Source organism: Lepus europaeus, chromosome 18, assembly GCF_033115175.1.
Source record: "Lepus europaeus isolate LE1 chromosome 18, mLepTim1.pri, whole genome shotgun sequence".
In the NCBI taxonomy this organism is placed as follows: domain Eukaryota; kingdom Metazoa; phylum Chordata; class Mammalia; order Lagomorpha; family Leporidae; genus Lepus; species Lepus europaeus.
Genome location: NC_084844.1, coordinates 16,081,280 through 16,101,443, shown reverse-complemented (window position 1 = coordinate 16,101,443; position 20,164 = coordinate 16,081,280). Strand labels below are relative to the sequence as shown.

The window sequence follows — 20,164 nt, the reverse complement described above, 5'->3', positions numbered from 1 at the left end:
GCCATCCTCCACTGCCTTCCCGGGCCACAGCAGAGAGCTGGACTGGAAGAGGAGCAACTGGGACCGAACCTGGCGCCCCGACTGGGACTAGAACCTGGGGTGCTGGCGGCGCAGGCGGAGGATTAGCCTAGTGAGCCGCAGCGCTGGCCCATTTTTTTTTTTTTTAAGATTTATTTTATTTATTTGAAAGACAGAATTACAGAGAGAGGTAGAGACGAGAGAGAGGTCTTCCATCTGCTGGTTCACTCCCCAGGTGGCCGCAACAGCCAGAGCTGTGCTGATCTGAAGCCAGGAGCCAGGAGCTTCTTCTGGGTCTCCCACAAGGTGCAGAAACCCAAGGACTTGAGCCATCTTCTACTGCTTTTCGCTGGCCACAGCAGAGAGCTGGATCGGAAGTAGAGCAACCAGGACTAGAACCGGCGCCCATATAGGACGCTGGCACTTCAGGCCAGGGTGTTAACCCGATGCGCCACAGTATAGGCCCTCCCCTGTCATTTTGATTTGTGTACTTCCCCTGATGGATAATGATGATGAACATATTTTCATGTGCTTTTTTGACATTTGTATATTGTCTTTGAAGAAATGTGTATTCACATCAGTTGCTCATTTTTCAGTTGGACTCTTCCTCTTTTTGTTTACTGAGTTGTGAGAGTTGTTAGGTATGTGAGTTAGCAAACATTTGCTTGCATTTTGAAGTTGTCTTTTCACTTTATCGATAGTGCTTTGAAGCACATTTTTAAATTTAAAAAGTTTGATTTATCTATTATTGGTAGTAATTTTGGTTTTATACCTAGGCATTCCTTCCTTCCTTCCTATTTATTTATTTATTTGAAAGGTAGACTTACAGAGAGAAAGGGAGGGATAGGGAGAGAGAGCTCTTCCATCTGCTGGTTCACTCACTCCCTAGATGGCTACAGTAGCCCAGGCTGGACCAGGCCGAAGCCAGGAGCTAGGAGCTTCAGCTGGATCTCCCACTTGGTTGCAGGGACCCAAGAAGATAGGTCATCTTTTGCTTATTTCCCAGGCATGTTAATTAGAGAGCTGGATCAGAAGTGGAGCAGCTGGAACACTAACCAGTCCCTGTATGGGACACCATCTCAAATGGCTGCTTTACTCCCTATGCTAAAATGCTGGCCCCTATACTTAGGGATCTTTACCCAACCCAAATCCATAAGGATTTATCTATATGTTTTCTTCTAAGAATTTTAGAGGTCTGGCCCTTACATTCCAGTCTTTGGTCCATTTGTAGCTAATTTTTATATATGTCATGAAGAAATCTGAGTCCAGATTCATTGTCTTGTCTGTGGTGAGCCAGTTGTCCCAGCTCCATTTGCTGAAAAGACTATTCCTTCCCTCACTTAATAGTGTTGGCATTTTTGTAAAAAATAATTTCACCTCAATTATGGAAGTGTCCCTAGACTCTCAATTCTATTTCATTATCTATTCTTATGGCAGTACTTATGCTGTTGCTTATTGTTGGTTTGTATTAAGTCTTTAAGTGTTCTGCTGTAAATATTTTTTAAAAATATTTTATTTATTTATTTATTTATTTATTTGAGAGGTAGAGTTACAGTGAGAGGGAGAGTCAGAGAGAAAGGTCTTCCTTCCATTAGTTCACTCCCCAAATGGCCGCAAAGGCTGGAGCTGTGCCAATCCAAAGCCAAGAGCCAGGTGCTTCTTCCCAGTCTCCCATGCAGGTGCAGGGGCCCAAGGGCTTGGGCCATCATCTGCCATAGCAGAGGGCCTGATTGGAAGTGGAGCAGCTGGGACCAGAACTGGTGCCTGTATGGGATGCTGGCGCCGCAGGTGGAGGATTAACCAAGTGAGCCTGGGCGCTGGACCCTTATTTATTTTTTTGAGATGACATTTTTCATTGACATTATGTAGGCAAAGGCTTAATGGCTATACTAAATAAAAAGTTCAACAAATAAAAAATAAGAAGACTGTAGTCTAGCAGGAAAATAGATATGGGCTGTAAGAATTAATGAAATGATAAGATGTTCAGCTTCACTCATATGTATTATGTGTTAAGGTAAGGGACCTCAAGTTTTTTCCAGAATTTGTGTGTGTGTGTAGTGTGTATATGTGTGTGTGCGTGTGCATGCCTGTTCTGGTACCTTGCAGTTCCATCTGAAGTTTAGAATCAGTGTGTTAGTTTGTGTGGAGTAGTCAGCTGGGATTCTCATGGGGATTCCATTGAGTCTACATCAAATGTGACCTGCCATCGTAGGAATGTTAAGTCTTCTAACCCATAAACATGGAATGATTTTCCACTCACTCAGAATTTAAATTTTTTTCTTAAAAAGTTTATTTATTTATTTGAAAGGCTAAGTGACGGAAAGAGAGAGAGAGAGAAAGAGAAGTTTCTGCCGTCTACTGATTCACTCCCCAAATGCCCACAACAGCTGTGGCTTGGCCAGGAGTAAGCCCGGAGCTGAGGGCTCTATCTGGTCTCCCAGGTGGGTGATAGGGATTCAACTACATGAGCATCATCTGCTGCCTCCTAGGTGCATTAGCTGGAAGCTGCATCAAAAACGGAGTAGCTGGACTTTGAACCAGGCACTCTGTGGGATGCACATGTCCCTCTCCCTCTCCCTCCCTCCCTCTCTCCCTCCCTCCCTCTCTCCCTCCCTCCCTCTCTCCTCCTCCCCCTTCCCCTCTCCCTCTCAACCTGCCCTGATTTTTAATTTCTTTCAATATTTTTGTAGTGTCTCGATTCAGCAAGTATTTTACTCTTCTTTTGTTAAATTATTCTTACTTATTCCATTTGATGCTGATGTGCCTAGAATTGTTAATTTTGCTTTTAGATTGTTTAGTACAAGTGTGTAGAAATGAAATGGACTTTTGTGTATTGATCTTATGTCCTGCAGTCTTGGCTGAATTTATTTATTAGTTCAAATTGAAATTTAATGGATCTCTTGTAATTTTCCTATAAACAAGATAATGTCTTGTGTGAATTGGGACAGTTTCAGTTCTTCTTTCCAATCTGGAAGCCTTCTTTTCCTTTTATTGACTAATTGCTCTAGCTAGAACCTTTGGTACAATGTTTAATAGAAATGGCCAGTGTGGATATCCTTGTCCTCATCATAGGGGGAAAGCATCCAGTCTTTAATCATTAGTATCAAATCCACTGTGGGTTTTTTATAGATACCCTTTATCAGGTTGAAGAAGTTCAGTTTTTGTTTATCTGACAAAATCTTTATTTTGCCTTCATTTTTTTATTAAAGATTTTATTTACTTATTTGAGAGGCAGAGTTACAGACAGAGAAAGAAGGTCTTTCCATCTGCTGGTTCACTCCCCAAATGGATGCAACAGTCAGAGCTGGGCTGATCCAGAGCCAGCAGCCAGGAGCTTTTTCTGGGTCTCCCACACAGGTACAGGGGCCCAAGCATTTGGGCTGTCTTCTGTTGCTTTCCCAGGGCATAGCAGAGAGCTGAATTGGAAATGGAGCAGCTGGGACATGACCCGGCATCCATATGGGATGCCAACGCTGCAGGCAGAGGCTTAGCCCACTACACCACAGTTCCAGCTCCTTTCCTTCATTTTTGAAAGAGATGTTTGCTCAATGAAATATTCTTGATTGACATTTTCTGTTTTATTTATTTTAAGCACTTTCAATATGTTTTCCCACTGCTTCTGACCTCCATTGTTTTTTGCTGAGAAGTCAGCTGTTAATCTTACCTAAATTCCTTTTTTTTTTTAAATTTTTATTTATTTGACAGGTAGAGTTATAGACAGTGAGAGACAGAGAGAAAGGTCTTCCCTCCGTTGGTTCACTCCCCAAATGGCTGTTACTGCTGGCACTGCGCCGATCTGAAGCCAGGAGCCAGGTGCTTCTTCCTGGATTCCCAGGCGGGTGTAGGAGCCCAAGCACTTGGGCCATCCTCCACTGCCTTCCCAGGCCACAGCAGAGAGCTGGACTGGAAGAGGAGCAACCGGGACTAGAACCCGGTGCACATATGGGATGCCGGTGCCGCAGGCAGAGGATTAACCAAGTGAGCCACGGCGCTGGTCCCTGAATTCCTTTCTAAGTGATGGGTTGTTTTTCCTTTTGCCCCTTTCAATATTTTCTCCTTATCTTTGCCTTTGAACATTTTCCTTTGATGTATTTTTGAACATTTTCCTGTGGTGGATCACTTTGTTTATCCTACTTGGCGTTCACTGAGATTCTTACTTGTGTAGCTGATTGCTTTTCAGTAAATTGGAGCTGTTTTCAGCAATTGTTTCTTTAAATATTTTTCTCCTTCTTTCTCACTCTCTTCTTCACCTCTGTTATGTATATGTTTGTGCACTTAACAGTTTCCAACATCTCTGTGAAACACAGCTTATTTTTCTTCATTCTCCTTTTCTCTGTTAATTGGCTTGCACAGTCTTATTTCTCCTGCCAGTTCAGTTCTAGTGTTGAGCCTTTCCAGCAGGCTTTTTAATATATATATATATATATATATATATATATATTTTTTGGACAGGCAGAGTGGATAGTGAGAGAGAGAGACAGAGAGAGAAAGGTCTTCCTTTTGCCGTTGGCTCACCCTCCAATGGCCGCTGCGGCCAGCGCATCTCGCTGATCCGAAGCCAGGAGCCAGGTGCTCCTCCTGGTCTCCCATGGGGTGCAGGGCCCAAGGACTTGGGCCATCCTCCACTGCCTTCCTGGGCCATAGCAGAGAGCTGGCCTTGGAAGAGGGGCAACCGGGATAGAATCCGGCGCCCCAACTGGGACTAGAACCCGGTGTGCCAGCACCGCAAGGCGGAGGATTAGCCTGTTAAGCCAAGGTGCCGGCCACTTTTTAATATTAAACTAGAATTTTTTTTGGTCAACCCTGTGTTACTGATATTTTTAATTTGCTGTATCACCCATGCCTTTATTTCTTTAATCATGGTTTCCTTTGGTTCTGTGGACGTATTTTTAATGGCTCTTTTGAAATATTTTTTTGTTTACTCCAACTTCTGATCACTCTTTACAGGCAGTTTCTTTGCTTCATTCCTCCCCTGTATATAGATTGTAGTTTACTCCTTTTCTTTGTATACTTCATGCTTTTTTGTTGGAAACTGTATATATATATATTTTTTTTTTAATTTGAGAGAAAGATAGGGAGAGAGAAAACACACTCTCATTCACTGGTTCTCTAAATGTATGCAATGGCTGGGGCTAGGACAGGGCCAGAAGCTGGGAACACAGTTCAGATCTCCCACATAGGTGACATGAACTAAATTACTTGAACCATCACTGCTACCTCCCAGTGTCTGTATTGGCACAAAGCTGGAGTCAGGAGCCAGAACCAGGAATCCAACCTAGGCATGTTAGGCTAAATGCTCACTGCAGAAACTAAATAGTATATTGCATCAATACTGGGTCTTGAGTCTTCTTTACCCACTAGGGCTTGTTATTGTTATTTACTATCTGTTTGTTTAGAGACTAACTGGATTATTTTTGTGAAACCTGTTCTACCCTACTTCCTCATCCTCACCCCCTGATGTTGTTCCTCAGTGAGGCAACTTTTTTTCTTTTTTTTCAAGATTTATTTATCTGTTTGAAAGAGTGACAGGGAAAGAGAGAGTGAGAGAAACAAAGATAGTTCTTCCATCCGTTGGTTCACTTTCCAAATACTTGCAACAGCTTGGGGCTGGGCTAAGCTGAACCCAGAAATCAGGAATTCCTGGATCTCCACGTGCGTTGCAAGAACCCAAGTACTTGGGCCATCCTTTGCTGCCTCCTGGGTGCATTAGCAGGAAACTGTCAGAAGCGAATTCCATGATCAGTACTTGATTCCAGGCATTATGATGTGGGATTCAGGAACTTAACCTGCTGCACCATGACACCCACACACTTTCAGCTATGCCTACAGTCACCTGGATGACCGATGACTATGGTACTGGTCTGACTTCTTCATTTTTTAAGCGTTCTCAGCTGTTAAATTCTGTAGCCCAGTTGTTCCATTGTTTTCAACAATGCCCTAATGTAACTAATCCAATCAAAATTGTGACTCCTCAGAAGGAAGAGTTTCTGAGGTCTTAGATTTTTGTTCTGTCTGACCTTTCGGGCAGGGAGAGAGGAGAGAACAACCTTTTCTCTATTGTGACCCGGTGCCCTCCTGCAAACTAGCTTACAGACTAGGCTGCGTCTTCATTACATCCACACATCGTCTTCCAATTGCCATTCACCACAGCTTCCACAGTTCTTGAAGATTCCATTAGAGTTAAATTTGTGCATACACTATGGCAAATGAGGTCAGGTCCATTGGGATACTGTGTTTTCCTGCTTTTTCTGTTAGGTAAAATATCTGCACCAGGGTTCTGGAGGTGGGGGTGGGGGTGGGGGTGGGGGTGGGGGCGGCACAGAGGCAAGCTCTTCTGTGGGGGATCTCTGAGTGCTGGGAGGGGGGAGAGAGGTCAGCAGCCTGAGGGCCTCTTGGCTTGTCTCTTTCTGTTGTGCAACCACTGTACCATGAGATGAGCAAAGGGGGTGTTGGGTCCTCAGTGTTCTTAGGGTGCTGTGCCTATTGGCGAGCCTCTCTGCCACACACAGGGGTTGGGCAAAAGAAGGCAGCACCCTTCATGTCTTCAATGGTACTTGCCTGGGCCTTAGCCTCAGCAAAGAGGATGGGGAATGAGAAGGAAATCGGAACATGTGGAAGCACTCTAGGAGGGAGAATCTGCACAGGAGAACAGAGTTTGTGCAGGCAATGAATACAGTGTATGTAGTAGAGGATGCTAACATGAAGGGCACCGTGCAGTAGTTCTTTTAAGTTGCCTTGGAGGAGATGCAGTTAACTCTTGGCTTCTGGCCTTATTACTTAGACATCAAAATCAACAAACTTCTTTCTCAGTTTTGTTTTCATCTTAAAATTTCTTTTGATTTTTTTTCTTCTCCCCCAGGGGCCACTGAATAGTGAGTCTTCCAACCAGAGCTTGTGCAGCGTCGGGTCCTTGAGTGATAAAGAAGTAGAGGTAAGAAGCTACATGTATGGGAAGACTTTTCACATGGCCAAACTTTGTCTGGGTTAAAAAGACAGCACTGTGACTCTAGGGGCGCTTCTAGAATCTATATGCATGGCTTCTCTTTGAGATGTTTGCTGCACCAGGGTCTGCATTTGTACGGATGTGATGTTACCCTGATATGTTTTTATTATAATTGTGTATGGGTTTCCTCTCTGTTTAGGTGCCCTCAGAAATTTGATTTAGGTGCCTGCAGAAATTTGCAGTTCTGGCTGAATTACCTTAGGTGCCTTAAATTTTAATACCTTTTAGTACTTTAACAGAATGAGAGACACTGACTTTAGTAGTAGAATTTGAAAAGGTTTGTTTTGTTTTTCCTGCTTAAATGAGAGATCAGATTTTTTTTTTAAATAGGCAGGTAACCTAGATGCATGAATATGGATCTAAATCTAAAAATACCCTTTTTTGCTTTGGAGCAACTTTGGTTTAAGATGAATAAATTGAAACATTTAAGGTGTTTGCCAAAAATTGCTTGGAGGGTTTGGTTCTTTTACTCTGTTCTTGTCTGTACCAGTTATATCTCTTTAGCTATCTGGTATTTTGTACATGTTCTTTTTCCTAATGTGAAAAATTTGCCAGAATGCTAATTGTTACATGTATGATGTTTAACAGACTCCTGAGAAAAAGCAGAATGACCAGCGAAATCGGAAAAGAAAAGCTGAACCATATGAAACTAGCCAAGGTAGTCATGATTTCACACCAATAAAAATGCCAAATTCTTATGTATTTAGATAGAGTTTTCTAACCTACTCTAAATAATTGGCTTATGTATGGGGATTCCTAACAAAGGAGGCTTGTGAATTTTAAGGGAATATCAGGCTGTTTATTGTATACTTGCCATTTGATATACACCTGACAAAACAGTCAGTTCTTTGGGGACTCTTGTTTTCCCTGTTGTACGTGAACAATCGTCTCACCACAGGTTTCTTTTCAGATCGAGTATGGAATATATGAAAAGAGGTTAAACTTTGCAGTTTTTACTGCGTCTGGCGTTAGATCAGTGACTTGGTAGTAATAGGGAGCCAGAAGTGGTTTTGTTTTCCATGGCTGTCCTTTCCACCTGCTCTTCTTCCGTGGCGGTCACTTAGTTGCACATTGGAGCCACTAGAAAAAGTCTGTAAATATGATGGCTGTGATGCCAGATATTTTTATGTAATCACAGGAAGAATAAATGGTTTGACTTGATGGAATGGAAATCCAAGTCTCTTTTCCAAGTCTTTTTTTTAAAAACTACATATAATTCATATTTGTCTTTTGGGAAGGAAGAAAATTCACCCAAGTGACAAGGCCATATGAAGTTTTTGATTGAAATAGAGTCAACTCCTTAGTCACTGTGGGATTGTTTTGATTCTTTGTTCTCTTAGGTTGAGATGTGAATCGTAGATAAGTTTTATTTTGATTGATAATTATGGCACAAATTTTGTTAGTATATTTATAGAAGAAAGATAATCTTACTGGCGAGTGTTTTCACTGCTGATTTTGTCATGCATGGAGGAAATAGTCTTTCTTAGGGTGCTGATGCTTTAGCTCATGTGTTAATAGGAAAGCCGACACTGAGTTTGTAGCAGTGTTTATAGTTACAGGGAGTATACAATATACTTAAGTGAATGAGCGCTGTACGTCTCCATTGGAAAACTGTATTTACTTTGGTTTCATTTTCAGGGAAAGGCACTCCTAGGGGACATAAAATTAGTGATTACTTTGAGGTAAGTTACATTTTTGGGGAAAAAAAAATCTGTAATGATTTTTTAAAAACCTAAATCGTGTTTGTTTAGGAAGCAGTGTTGCTTTTCCTGTGCTTTTATCCCCTTCCTCCCCGTCTTCATCGGTCTAATGCTACTCCCTCTGTCAGTAAGAGGAAACTCCTACTGATTTCCTAAATTTGAATTTTTTATTTTGTGTCTTGTCTGTGATGATATAAGATTCACAAATGAGCTGATTTTTTTTTGTTGTTGTTGGCCATACTAGGTTTTGAGTCTTACAAAGATTGAGGTGGAATGACTTGAACTCTTTTTTATCCTTTGCTCTTTGGCCTGGTGGAACATGTAGTGAGCTCACTGACCCATCATTAGGGGTAACTAGAGACACTAACATCCACTGTACCACTATGTTTCTGCTGTGTGTGTTTGAGACCAGAAGCAAAAACATTCTTCTCTCATGTCCTTCTAAAACCATGTGTATCTTCAGCTTTTTAGCTGGGTTTCGTGTATTTCTCCTAGAGTTCCTTCTTAAAAATCTCGTTGAAAAGATAACCAGAACTTGGTTTATGTGGTGTTTTCTCTCTAGAGTAACATGTATTAACTTAATGGGGCCATATATAATACCTGTTTTGTGCATTAAACTTTTACTCTCCTTATCTGAAGCATAGTACTGTTTTGAATTATTCATATGCATTTTTCCCTGTTGGCCAGTTTGCTGGGGGAAGCGGGCCAGGAACCAGCCCTGGCAGAAGTGTTCCGCCAGTTGCACGATCCTCACCGCAACATTCCTTATCCAATCCCTTACCGGTAAGCAATCACCTGGAGACATTTGACACCTGTTGTAGGAGACAAACCAGGAACACTCAAGCAAAGTTTCTCTTCCATTAATTATCCATGGGAGATAAGGCATTAGGGACAATGGTGCATAATATTATCAGTGAATCACTTACATTCACGTATGTGTCAGTAAATTAACTTCTTATTAATTAATTAATTTATTTTTGAGAGGAGAAAAGCCTTATTTACCATCCAGGAAGGAGGTGGAAGGATATGATTCACATTTGCCTCTTTGATCAGAGGAATGGGGAAAGTTTTATGAATTAGATAGGAGAAGACTGATGTGCAAGTAAGTTAACTATTTACAAAAGCTGACCTTAGTAGCATAATAAATCGCCTCCAAGCCTATGGCTTAGTGGGCTGTCAAGGAAATGATTCCAATCCAAACATTAGGTTTTTATCTCTGCAAAATGGAAATGTTCCTATAACTATTTTTTTCCTTTTTAAAATTTGATCTGTCCCTCGTGTTTGACTTATCTTTGGGGGTTACTCAGTCATAGAGAAAAGCTATGTAGATTAGAGCTAGGTTTGTTTTAGCCAGTAGGTGAGATCTGAAGGTCTTAATACGTTGTACTTAAGTTAGTGGTTCTCAGTCAGATACAGTTTTGTTCCACATGGGACACTCGCCCCAGTATACATGGAGCCATTTTTGGTTGGCACGGCTAGCGGCTGTGGAGTGGAGGCCAGAGAAGCTGGTAAATATCCTGTAATGTTCAGATAGCTCCCCTACAACCAAGAAGTGAACCAAAATGTTAGTAGTGCTGACTTGGAGAATTTTACAGTTTGCCAATGTAGAATTTTGTTAATTTGATTCAGGGCCTTTGGATGATTTGCTGATAGCATTTACCATCCCCAACTTAAGAGATACTGGTCAATGATGCCTTCAGTGGAGTTTTGTTCAGTAGGGTCTCTAAGATCAGGAGTTTTCATCCTAGATCTTTGTTTAGGACAGTTGTTTTCCTTGTGTAATTTTGTTCTTTTCCTAAGTGATTTAAACTTTTGTAATGTTAAAGTGTTTTAAAATGTACTTCTTCTCCCTACTTTCTCATAAAAACATGCATTTATTAGATGACTATAATCAGTAAAGTACTTAGGAAAACGTAAGTTAAACTTAGGAAAATAACATGAATTTTTTGGTGTTTTATCAACCTTGCCATATTTTAAAATGTAAGAAGTGTTTGGCCGGCGCCGCAGCTCAATAGGCTAATTCTCTGCTTTGCGGCGCCGGCACACTGGGTTCTAGTCCCCGACCGGGCGCCAGATTCTGTCCCGGTTGCCCCTCTTCCAGGCCAGCTCTCTGCTGTGACCCGGGAGTGCAGTGGAGGATGGCCCAGGTGCTTGGGCCCTGCACCCCATGGGAGACCAGGAGAAGCACCTGGCTTCTGGCTTCGGATCAGCACGATGCGCCGGCCGTGGTGGCCATTGGAGGGTGAACCAACGGCAAAAGGAAGACCTTTCTCTCTCTCTCTCTCTCACTGTCCACTCTGCCTGTCAAAAAAAGAAGTGTTTAATGCACACGTCTATTTGGCTAGGTTGAGGTTTGTTAGATAACTGTTTGGGCCTGTGTCTGTTTTAAACCTTCTTCTTCTTCTTCTTTTTTTTTTAATGAGATTGCAGAATATATAGTTAGGACAAATATGTGGAATTTTGTGATGTTGTCCATCACTTTCCTTTTTGAAATTCTTTTTTTTTTTTTCCATTTAGTTTTTAGTGATGTGATTACCCATCTATTATGTGTTAGTTTAGGTTGAATCTTCTTACTTCATGGCAAAAGAGATGTATTCAATCATCTGGAGATATTTGTTAGTTATATGAATGTGACTGGGCCTCATCAACATTATATAAATAAGTATATATTAGGTCTTAAAATGAGAACCAAACTTTAATTTGCCTTTTCCATTGTCATGAAAAGCTCTTTATCCTTCCAACTTGGGTTCTGTTATAATCACTGATTTGTATATCCTCAATATGCTTTTCTCCATTCTACTTACCTGGAATGACTCAGCCTTGGTTAAGTTAAATTCTTCACCTTTTCCTTGCCTCTGAGCAGTCCAGCATGATTTGAGGAAAACATACCCACACAAGCTGATTGATCTCGCTTTATGTTCATGACTTCTAATGTTAAGTGCACCTTTCGTTGCCTGCCAGTCCTACTACATCTCTAGTTAATTCCCTTTCTTTGATAAATAGCTCATATTTTTGTCAACCCCCTCAATCCTCCAGCAGTACTTCTTCTTCTGATTCAATTTATAACCTTGCTTTTTAATCTTACTGAGAAAATAGACGCAATCAGAAGAGAACGTCCACATGGCTCCTGGGCCAGACCTGCCAAGTTGCTCGCATCAGTTCCTGTACCTGCCTTTTGGTATAAATGAACTTGCCACCCCTTCTCTTGAGTTCTGGTTTTCCTGAAAATTTTATTTCCAACTCGCTACTTGGATTTTTGTTTACATATCTTACACGCAGTACCCTTCTGATTCTCTGCCTTAGCCTCCAAGGTAGTCTGTTTTGCCTTTGTCTCTTCTGATTTGAAAGTAGTAGCCTGAGCGACTTTACAGAATTAGGTAAACATCCTGCCACTCCTCTCTGTTCCAGATTACCAGTGGCTTCTCTGTTGAAGTCCTTAAAAAGTCTAAAGCTCCTGTGTGGTCTGTGCTCCCCCGTGGGCCTGACTACACCTGCAGCTGTTCTCCCTTGGTCTTACCCGTGGCAGCCATGCTGGCCTTCTGGAAGTCCCTTGAACACTGCGAACCACTGTTTGCTGCGAGACCTTTGTCTTGCTATTCCCTCTTCTAGGAACATTCTTTGCTAAGACATCAGCAATTTTTTCATCAGGTTGTTGCTCAAAAATGACCTTGGAAAAGTGGTCATTTTTGAGCCAACTTCTCTGTCTCTAATTTGCCTTATTTTAATTCTTGGTTATCACCACTTCACGTGCTTGCTCGCTCTCGCGCTCTCTCTGTCTCTCTCTCTCTCACACACACACACAAATTTTGATTTACATTAAAATTTTTTTAGATTTATTTATTTTTTTAAAGATTTATTTATTTATTTGTAAGTCAGAATTATGCAGAGAGAGAAGGAGAGGCAGAGAGAGGCGGAGAGAGAGAGAGAGAGAGAGAGAGAGAGAGAGAGAGAGAGAGAGATTGATCGATCTTCCATCGCTGGTTCACTCTCCAGCTAGCTGCAATGGCTGGAGGTGTGCCGATCCAGAGCCAGGAGCCAGGAGCTTCCTCCGGGTCTCCCACGCGGGTGCAGGGGCTGCTTTCCCAGGCCATAGCAGAGAGCTGGATCAGAAGTGCAGCAACCGGGAAACGAACCGGTGCCCGTATGGGATGCTGGCACTGCAGACAGTGGCTTTACCCACTATGCCACAGCACCGGCCCCTTAGATATATTTATTTACCTGGAAGCCTGAGCTGCACAGGGGGTGGGGAGAGGGGGAGATCTTCCATCTGCTGGTTCACACCCCAAATGACCATGACGGCCGGAGCTGCGCTGATCTGAAGACAGGAGCCAGGAGCTTCTTCCAGGTCTCCTGTGTGCTTTCCCAGGCCATTGTAGAGAGCTGGATTGAAAGTGGAGCAGCCAGGACTCGAACTGGTGCCCCTATAGGATGTCAGCACCACAGGTGGTGGCCTCAGCTGCTACGCCACAGCGCCAGCCCCAGAGCTGCTGGATTGGAAGTGGGACAGCAGCTGAGCATTGAACCAGCAGCTCTATAGGATGCCGGCATCACAGGCAGCAGCTTTACTTGCTGCGCCACAACAGCAGTCCCTGTATTTGAATTTTTAATTAATTTATATTTAATACATATTGAAAGACACATACACACACACACAAGAGTATAAAATTCTACAGTATAATGAATTCTCACAAACTATGCCAGCACAAAAAAGAAATATTATCAGCCCCACTGAAGTCCAGTCATTCACCTCCATCTCTGCCACGTGGATGGCCAGTAACCACTGCCCCAATTTCTGACAGCATAGATGACTTTGACCTGGGTTTTTTTTGCACGTTATGTAAAAGGAATCATGCAGTATGTATTCTTGTGTTTGACTCATTTTGCTGAATATTGATTTTGTGAGATTTAGTCATATTGTTGTGTTTGTTGTAAGTCATTGTCAACTTATTTTTAAACATTTTATATATTTTAATTTTTTTTCACTTATATTTAATAAATATAATTTCCAAAGTACAGCTTATGGATTACAATGGCTTTCTCCCCCCCAATAACTTTCCTCCCATCTCCCGCTCCTTCTCCCATTCCATTCACATCAAGATTCATTTTCAATTCTGTTTTTTTTTTTTTTAATTTATTTATTATTTTGACAGGCAGAGTGGATAGTGAGAGAAATAGAGACAGAGAGAAAGGTCTTCCTTTTTGCCGTTGGTTCACCCTCCAATGGCCGCTGCGGCTGGCGCATCTCACTGATCCGAAGCCAGGAGCCAGGTGCTTCTCCTGGTCTCCCATGCGGGTGCAGGGCCCAAGGACTTGGGCCATCCTCCACTGCACTCCCGGGCCATAGCAGAGAGCTGGCCTGGAAGAGGGGCAACCGGGATAGAATCCAGCGCCCCAACCGGGACTAGAACCTGGTGTGCTGGCGCCGCAAGGCGGAGGATTAGCCTGTTAAGCCATGGTGCTGGCCTCATTTTCAATTCTATTTACTAAATTTTCAATTTAGTGTATATTAAGTAAAGATTTCAACAGTTTGCATCCACATAGAAACATAAAGTGTAAAATACTGTTTGAGTACTAGTTATAGCATTAATTCACATTGGACAACACATGAAGGACAGAGATCCTACATGGGGAGTAAGTACACAGTGACTCCTGTTGTTGACTTAGCAAATCGACACTCTTGTTTATGGGGTCAGTAATCTCCCTAGGCTCTTGTCATGAGTTGCCAAGGCTATGGGAGCCTTTTGAGTTCGCTAACTCCGATCTTATTTAGACAAGGTCATAGTCAAAGTGGAAGTTCTCTCTTCCCTTCAGAGAAAGGTACCTCCTCCTTTGATGGACTGTTCTTTCCACTGGGATTTCATTCACAGCGATCTTTCATTTAGGGTTTTTTTTTTTTTTTTCTCCAGAGTGTCTTGGCTTTCCATGCCTAAAATACTCTCATGGGCTCTTCAGCCAGGTCCGAATGCCTTAAGAGCCTATCCCGAGGCCAGAGTGCTGTTTAGGACAACTGCCCTTCTATGAGTCTGCTGTGTATCCTGCTTCCCATGTTGGATCGTTCTCTCCCTTTTTAACTCTATCAGTTAGTATTAGCAGACACTAGTCTTGTTTATGTGATCCCTTTGACTCTTAGTCCTATCATTATGATCAATTGTGAACAGAAATTGATCACTTGGACTAGTGAGATGGCATCGGTACATGCCACCTTGATGGGATTGAATTGGAATCCCCAGGCACGTTTCTAACTCTACCATTTTGGGCAAGTCAGCTTGAGCTTGTCCCAAATTGTACATCTCCTCCCTCTCTTATTCCCACTCTTATATTTAACATGGATCACTTTTCAGTTAAGTTTCAACACTTAAGAATAATTGTGTGTTAATTACAGAGTTCAACCAATAGTATTAAATAGAACAAAAAAATACTAAAAGGGATAAAGTATTAAGTTGTTCAGCAGTCAGGACAAGGGCTGGTCAAGTCACTGTTTCTCATAGTGTCCATTTCACTTCAACAGGTTTCCTTTTTGGTGCTCGGTTAGTTGTCACCAATCAGGGAGAACATATGATATTTGTCCCTTTGGGACTAGCTTATTTCACTCAGCATGATGTTTTCCAGATTCCTCCATTTTGATGCAAATGACCGGATTTCATTGTTTTTGACTGCTGTATAGTACTCTATAGAGTACATATCCCATAACTTCTTTATCCAGTCTACTGTTGATGGGCATTTAGGTTGATTCCAGGTCTTAGCTATTGTGACTTGAGCTGCAATAAGCATTGAGGTGCAGACAGCTTTTTTGTTTGCCAATTTAATTTCCTTTGGGTAAATTCCAAGGAGTGGGATGGCTGGGTTGTATGGTAGGGTTATATTCAGGTTTCTGAGGAATCTCCAGACTGACTTCCGTAGTGGCTTAAGCAGTTTGCATTCCCACCAACAGTGGATTAGTGTCCCTTTTTCCCCACATCCTCGCCAGCATCTGTTGTTGGTAGATTTCTGAATGTGAGCCATTCTCACTGGGGTGAGGTGAAACCTCATTGTAGTTTTGATTTGCGTTTCCCTGATGGCTAGTGATCCTGAACATCTTTTCATGTGCCTGTTGGCCATTTGGATTTCCTCTTTTGAAAAATGTCTGTGAGATCCTTGGCCCATTTCTGAAGTGGGTTGTTTGTTTTGTTGTTGTGGAGTTTCTTGATCTCTTTGTAGATTCTGGTTATTAATCCTTTATCAGTTGCATGGTTTACAAATATTTTTTCCCATTCTGTTGGTTGCCTCTTCACTTTCCTGACTGTTTCTTTTCCCGTACAGAAACTTCTCAATTTGATGCAATCCCAAATGTTAAATTTGGTTTTGACCGCCTGTGCTTCCAGAGTCTTTTCCAAGAAGTCTTTGCCATTGCCTATATTTTGCAGGGTTTCTCCAGTATTCTCTAATAATTTGATGGTGTCGGGTCGTCAATTTAGGTCTTTAATCCATGTTGAGTGGATTTTTGTGTAAGGTGAAAGGTAGGGGTCTTGTTTCATGCTTCTGCACGTGGAAATCCAGTTTTCCCAGCACTATTTATTGAATAGACTGTCCTTGCTCCAGGAATTGGTTTTAGATCCTTGATCAAATATAAGTTGGCTCTAGATGTTTGGATTGATTTCTGGTGTTTCTGTTCTGTTCCATTGGTCCATCCATCTGTTTCTGTACCAGTACCATGCTGTTTTGATTACAACTGCCCTGTAGTATGTGCTGAAATCTGGTATTGTGATGCCTCCAACTTTGTTTTTGTGGTACAAGATTGCTTTAGCTATTGGAGGTCTCCTGTGTCAGCATCATTTTTCCAGATCTGAGAAGAATGTCTTTGGTATTTTGATTGGAATTGCATTGACTCTATAAATTGCTTTTGAGAATGGACATTTTGATGATGTTGATTCTTCGAATCCATGAGCATGGGAGATTTTTCCATTTTTTGGTATCCTCTTCTATTTATTTCTTTAAGGTTTTGTAATTCTCATTGTAGAGATCTTTGACATCCTTGGTTAAGTTTATTCCAAGGTATTTGATTGTTTTTGTGGCTATTGTGAATGGGATTGATCTATTTGATTAATTCATTGCCCATCTTCTCCACCTAGAATGAAGCAGGGTCTTTGTTGTTTACTGCTATTTCCATCTCTCACAGTACTTACTAAATAGAGATATGCTTAACTGATTTCTACTTGACATGTTTAAGAGAATAACTTTTTCAATTTTCAGTCTCTAGCACCTAAAACAGTGCTTTACACACAGAGGTTACTCAAAATTGTTGAAAGAAGAATAGGTTAAAAAAAACCTGGTACTCTCCTTTTTTCCTATCAATGATTATTTAGTATTTTTTGTTAAAGATTTTTAAAAATACAGAAAAGTACATAAAACATGAACATTTTCATGTAGAAGTTGGCAAGCTGCAGCCCACAGCTGGCAAAGCTAAGAGTGATTTTTAGATTTTTAAAGAGTTATAGAAACAGAGAATATATGACAGAGATGGATTTGACCTAAAAACCTAAAATATTTCCATCTTGCCCTCACTAAAAAACTTCAAGAAAATAATTTTCAAGGTAATAACTCCATGTATAAAGTGGACTATTTTCAGTACCCTTGAAACTTACGTGCACTTCACTGATCACAGCTCTCCCGGTTACCCTGGAAGTAGTCACTCTTTTAAGGTGTTTTCTTTCTTTTTTTAAATGTTTGTTTATTTATCTGAAAGAGATCTGTCCTCTATCTGCTACAACTGCCAGGCCAAAGCCAGCAACCAAGTATTCACCCGCTGCCTCCCATGGTGTGCCTTATCAGAAAGCTAGATGTGGAAATGGGGCATTCCAACATGGGATGTAGGTGATGCAGATGGTGTTTTAACAGCAATGTGAAATGCCTGTTCCACTCTTCTAGTTTTTGTGGTAATCATTTGCTTTTCCTTATAGTTTAACCATCCATGTATTCATCCCTAAACAGTCACTATTTTGGCTTTGTTAATCACACTGTTTAAATGTGTATTTTAATTTTTCACTCTTTGTTCTAAAATTCCTAAGAAAAGTGTATTCATGTTTCCCTCTATGATTGTGAAAGTAGCCTGTTTCTTCTTCACACATTTATGTTAATTTTTGCTTTATGTATCATTAAATGCCTATTCATCTTTTTAAAGCTCTTGGCTGATACTTGCTCTCATTTAAGTTGATTTTTTTAATGGTTCCATTTTTCCCTCCTCTGCTAGTAGGTAGGCCCTCACTGGTGTTTCTCTCTCTCTCTCTCTCTCTCTCTCTCTTAAAGATTTATTTTATTTATCTGAAAGGCAGAGTTAGAGAGAGGGGAGAGAGATCCTCAGTATGCTGTTTCACTCTCAAAATGGCTGTAACAGCTGGGGCCGGGCCAGGCAGAAGCCAGGAGCCCAGAGCTTCTTCCAGGTCTGCCATGTGAGTGCAGGGGCCCAGGGATGTGGCCATCTTCCACTGCTTTCCCAGACCACAGCAGACAGCTGGATCAGAAATGTAGGTGTCCAAATGAGAGGCCGATGTTACAGGTGATGGCTTAACCTGCTATGCCATAGCACCGGCCCCAGTTTTTATCTTTACACAATTGAATATTATGTAATTACTGTCTTCTGCCTCCCATTGTTATCATTAAGAAACCAGCTTTTGGGGCCGGTGCTGTGGCTTAGTGGGTAAAGCTGTTGCCTGCAGTGCCAGCATCGCATAGGAGCGCCCTTTCAAGTCCCGGCTGCTCCATTTCTGATCCAGCTCTCTGCTATGGCCTGGGAAAGCAGTAGACGATGGCCCAACTCCTTGGGCCCCGGCATCTGCTTGGGACACCCAGAAGAAGCTCCTGGCTCCTGGCTTCGGATCAGTGCATCTCCTGCTGTTGTGGCCAATTGGGGAGTGAACCAGCGGATGGAAGATCTCTCTCTCTCTTTCTCGTTCTCTGCCTCTCCTTTTCTCTCTGTGTAACTCTGACTTTCAAATAAGTAAATAAATCTTAAAAAAAAGAAAAAAGAAAAAAAGATGGCACAAGTCCTTGGGCTTCTGCACCTGTATGGGAAACCCAGAGGAAGCTCCTGGCTCCTAGCTTCAAATCTGCATAGCTCCAGCTGTTGCAGTCATTTGGGGAGTAAACCAGTGGATGGAAGAGCTCTCTCTCTTTCTCTCTGCCTCTGCCTCTCTGTAATTCTACCTTTCAAATAAATAAATATTTTTTTTTTTTAAAAAAAGACCAGCTTTTATTTGCTTCTTTTTTCTTCAAAGGTATTTGCTCCCCCCCCATTCCTTTTTTTTTTTTTTTTGACAGGCAGAGTAGATAGTGAGAGAGAGGGACAGAGAGAAAGGTCTCCCTTTTTGTCGTTGGTTCACCCTCCAATGGCCACCGCGGCCGGCGCATCGCGCCAATCCGAAGCCAGGAGCCAGGCACTTCTCCTGGTCTCCCATGCGGGTGCAGGGCCCAAGCACTTGGACCATCCTCCACTGCACTCCCGGGCCATAGCAGAGAGCTGGCCTGGAAGAGGGGCAACCAGGACAAAATCCGGTGCCCCAACCGGGACTAGAACCCAGTGTGCCGGCGCCACAAGGCGGAGGATTAGCCTGTTAAGCCACGGTGCCGGCCTTATTCCCTTTTTTTTTTCCTTAAGATTTATTTATTTATTTGAGAGGCGCAGTTACAGAGAAAGTGAGAGACCGAGAGAGACATCTTCCATCTGCTGGTTCACTCCCCAAATGGCTGCAACAGCCAGAACCTTAGCTGATACAAAGCCAAGAGCCAGGAGATTCTTTTGGGTCTCCCATGTGGATGCAGCAACCTGAGCACTTGGGCCATCTTCCACTGCTTTCCCAGGCCATTAGCAGGGAGGTGGATCTGAAGTGGAGCAGCTGGGACTCGAACCAGCACCCTTATTGATGCTGGTGCCACAGTCAGAGGTTCAACCTTGCAATTTCACTGTGATAATATCTTTTTATTTCTCCTCTTATGATTCATTGTACTTTTGGAATCTGTGGGTTGGGGCTTTTTTACCAGTTCTTATAAAGTATTAGCTGTTGTCTCTTTGAACATAATCTTTGCCTTTGTTCTTCTATTCCTTTTATGAAATTCTAATTAATTGTAAGTTAGACTATTTTAAAATTTTTTTATTTATTTGAAAGACAGACAGACATGCAGACAGTTAGGGAGAGAAAGTGCCCCCATTTGCTGGTTCAGTCCCCAGATTCCCACGGTGGCTGGAGCTGGGAGCCAAGAAGTCAGTCCGGGTCTCCCATGTGGTTGGCATGAGCCATCATCACTGCCTCCCAGATCCACATTAGCAGGGAGATGAAGTCAGGAGCCAGAGCAGGGTATTGGAGCCTGTGCACTGTGATGTGGTACATAGATGTCTTTTTCTTTTTTTTTTTTTTTTTAAGATTTACTTATTTATTTTTTATTTGAAAAGCAGAGAGAGCGAGAGAGAGAG

At 42.1% G+C, this 20,164-nt stretch overlaps 1 protein-coding gene across 4 annotated transcripts in view; it reads left to right on the top strand.

Annotated features, from left to right (window-relative positions):
• Nucleotides 1-20,164, top strand: part of TLK2 (tousled like kinase 2) — a 139,655-nt gene that overhangs the window by 47,766 nt on the left and 71,725 nt on the right. For 2 of the 4 annotated variants that reach the window (XM_062175639.1, XM_062175638.1), the window contains exons 3-6: nt 6,878-6,949; nt 7,610-7,679; nt 8,660-8,703; nt 9,409-9,504. In XM_062175639.1, the coding sequence (XP_062031623.1) occupies nt 6,878-6,949; nt 7,610-7,679; nt 8,660-8,703; nt 9,409-9,504 (282 nt within the window). Of the gene's footprint in view, nt 1-6,877; nt 6,950-7,609; nt 7,680-8,659; nt 8,704-9,408; nt 9,505-20,164 lie in introns of those variants that run through there. The other 2 variants (XM_062175640.1, XM_062175641.1) reach the window with 2 other exon arrangements.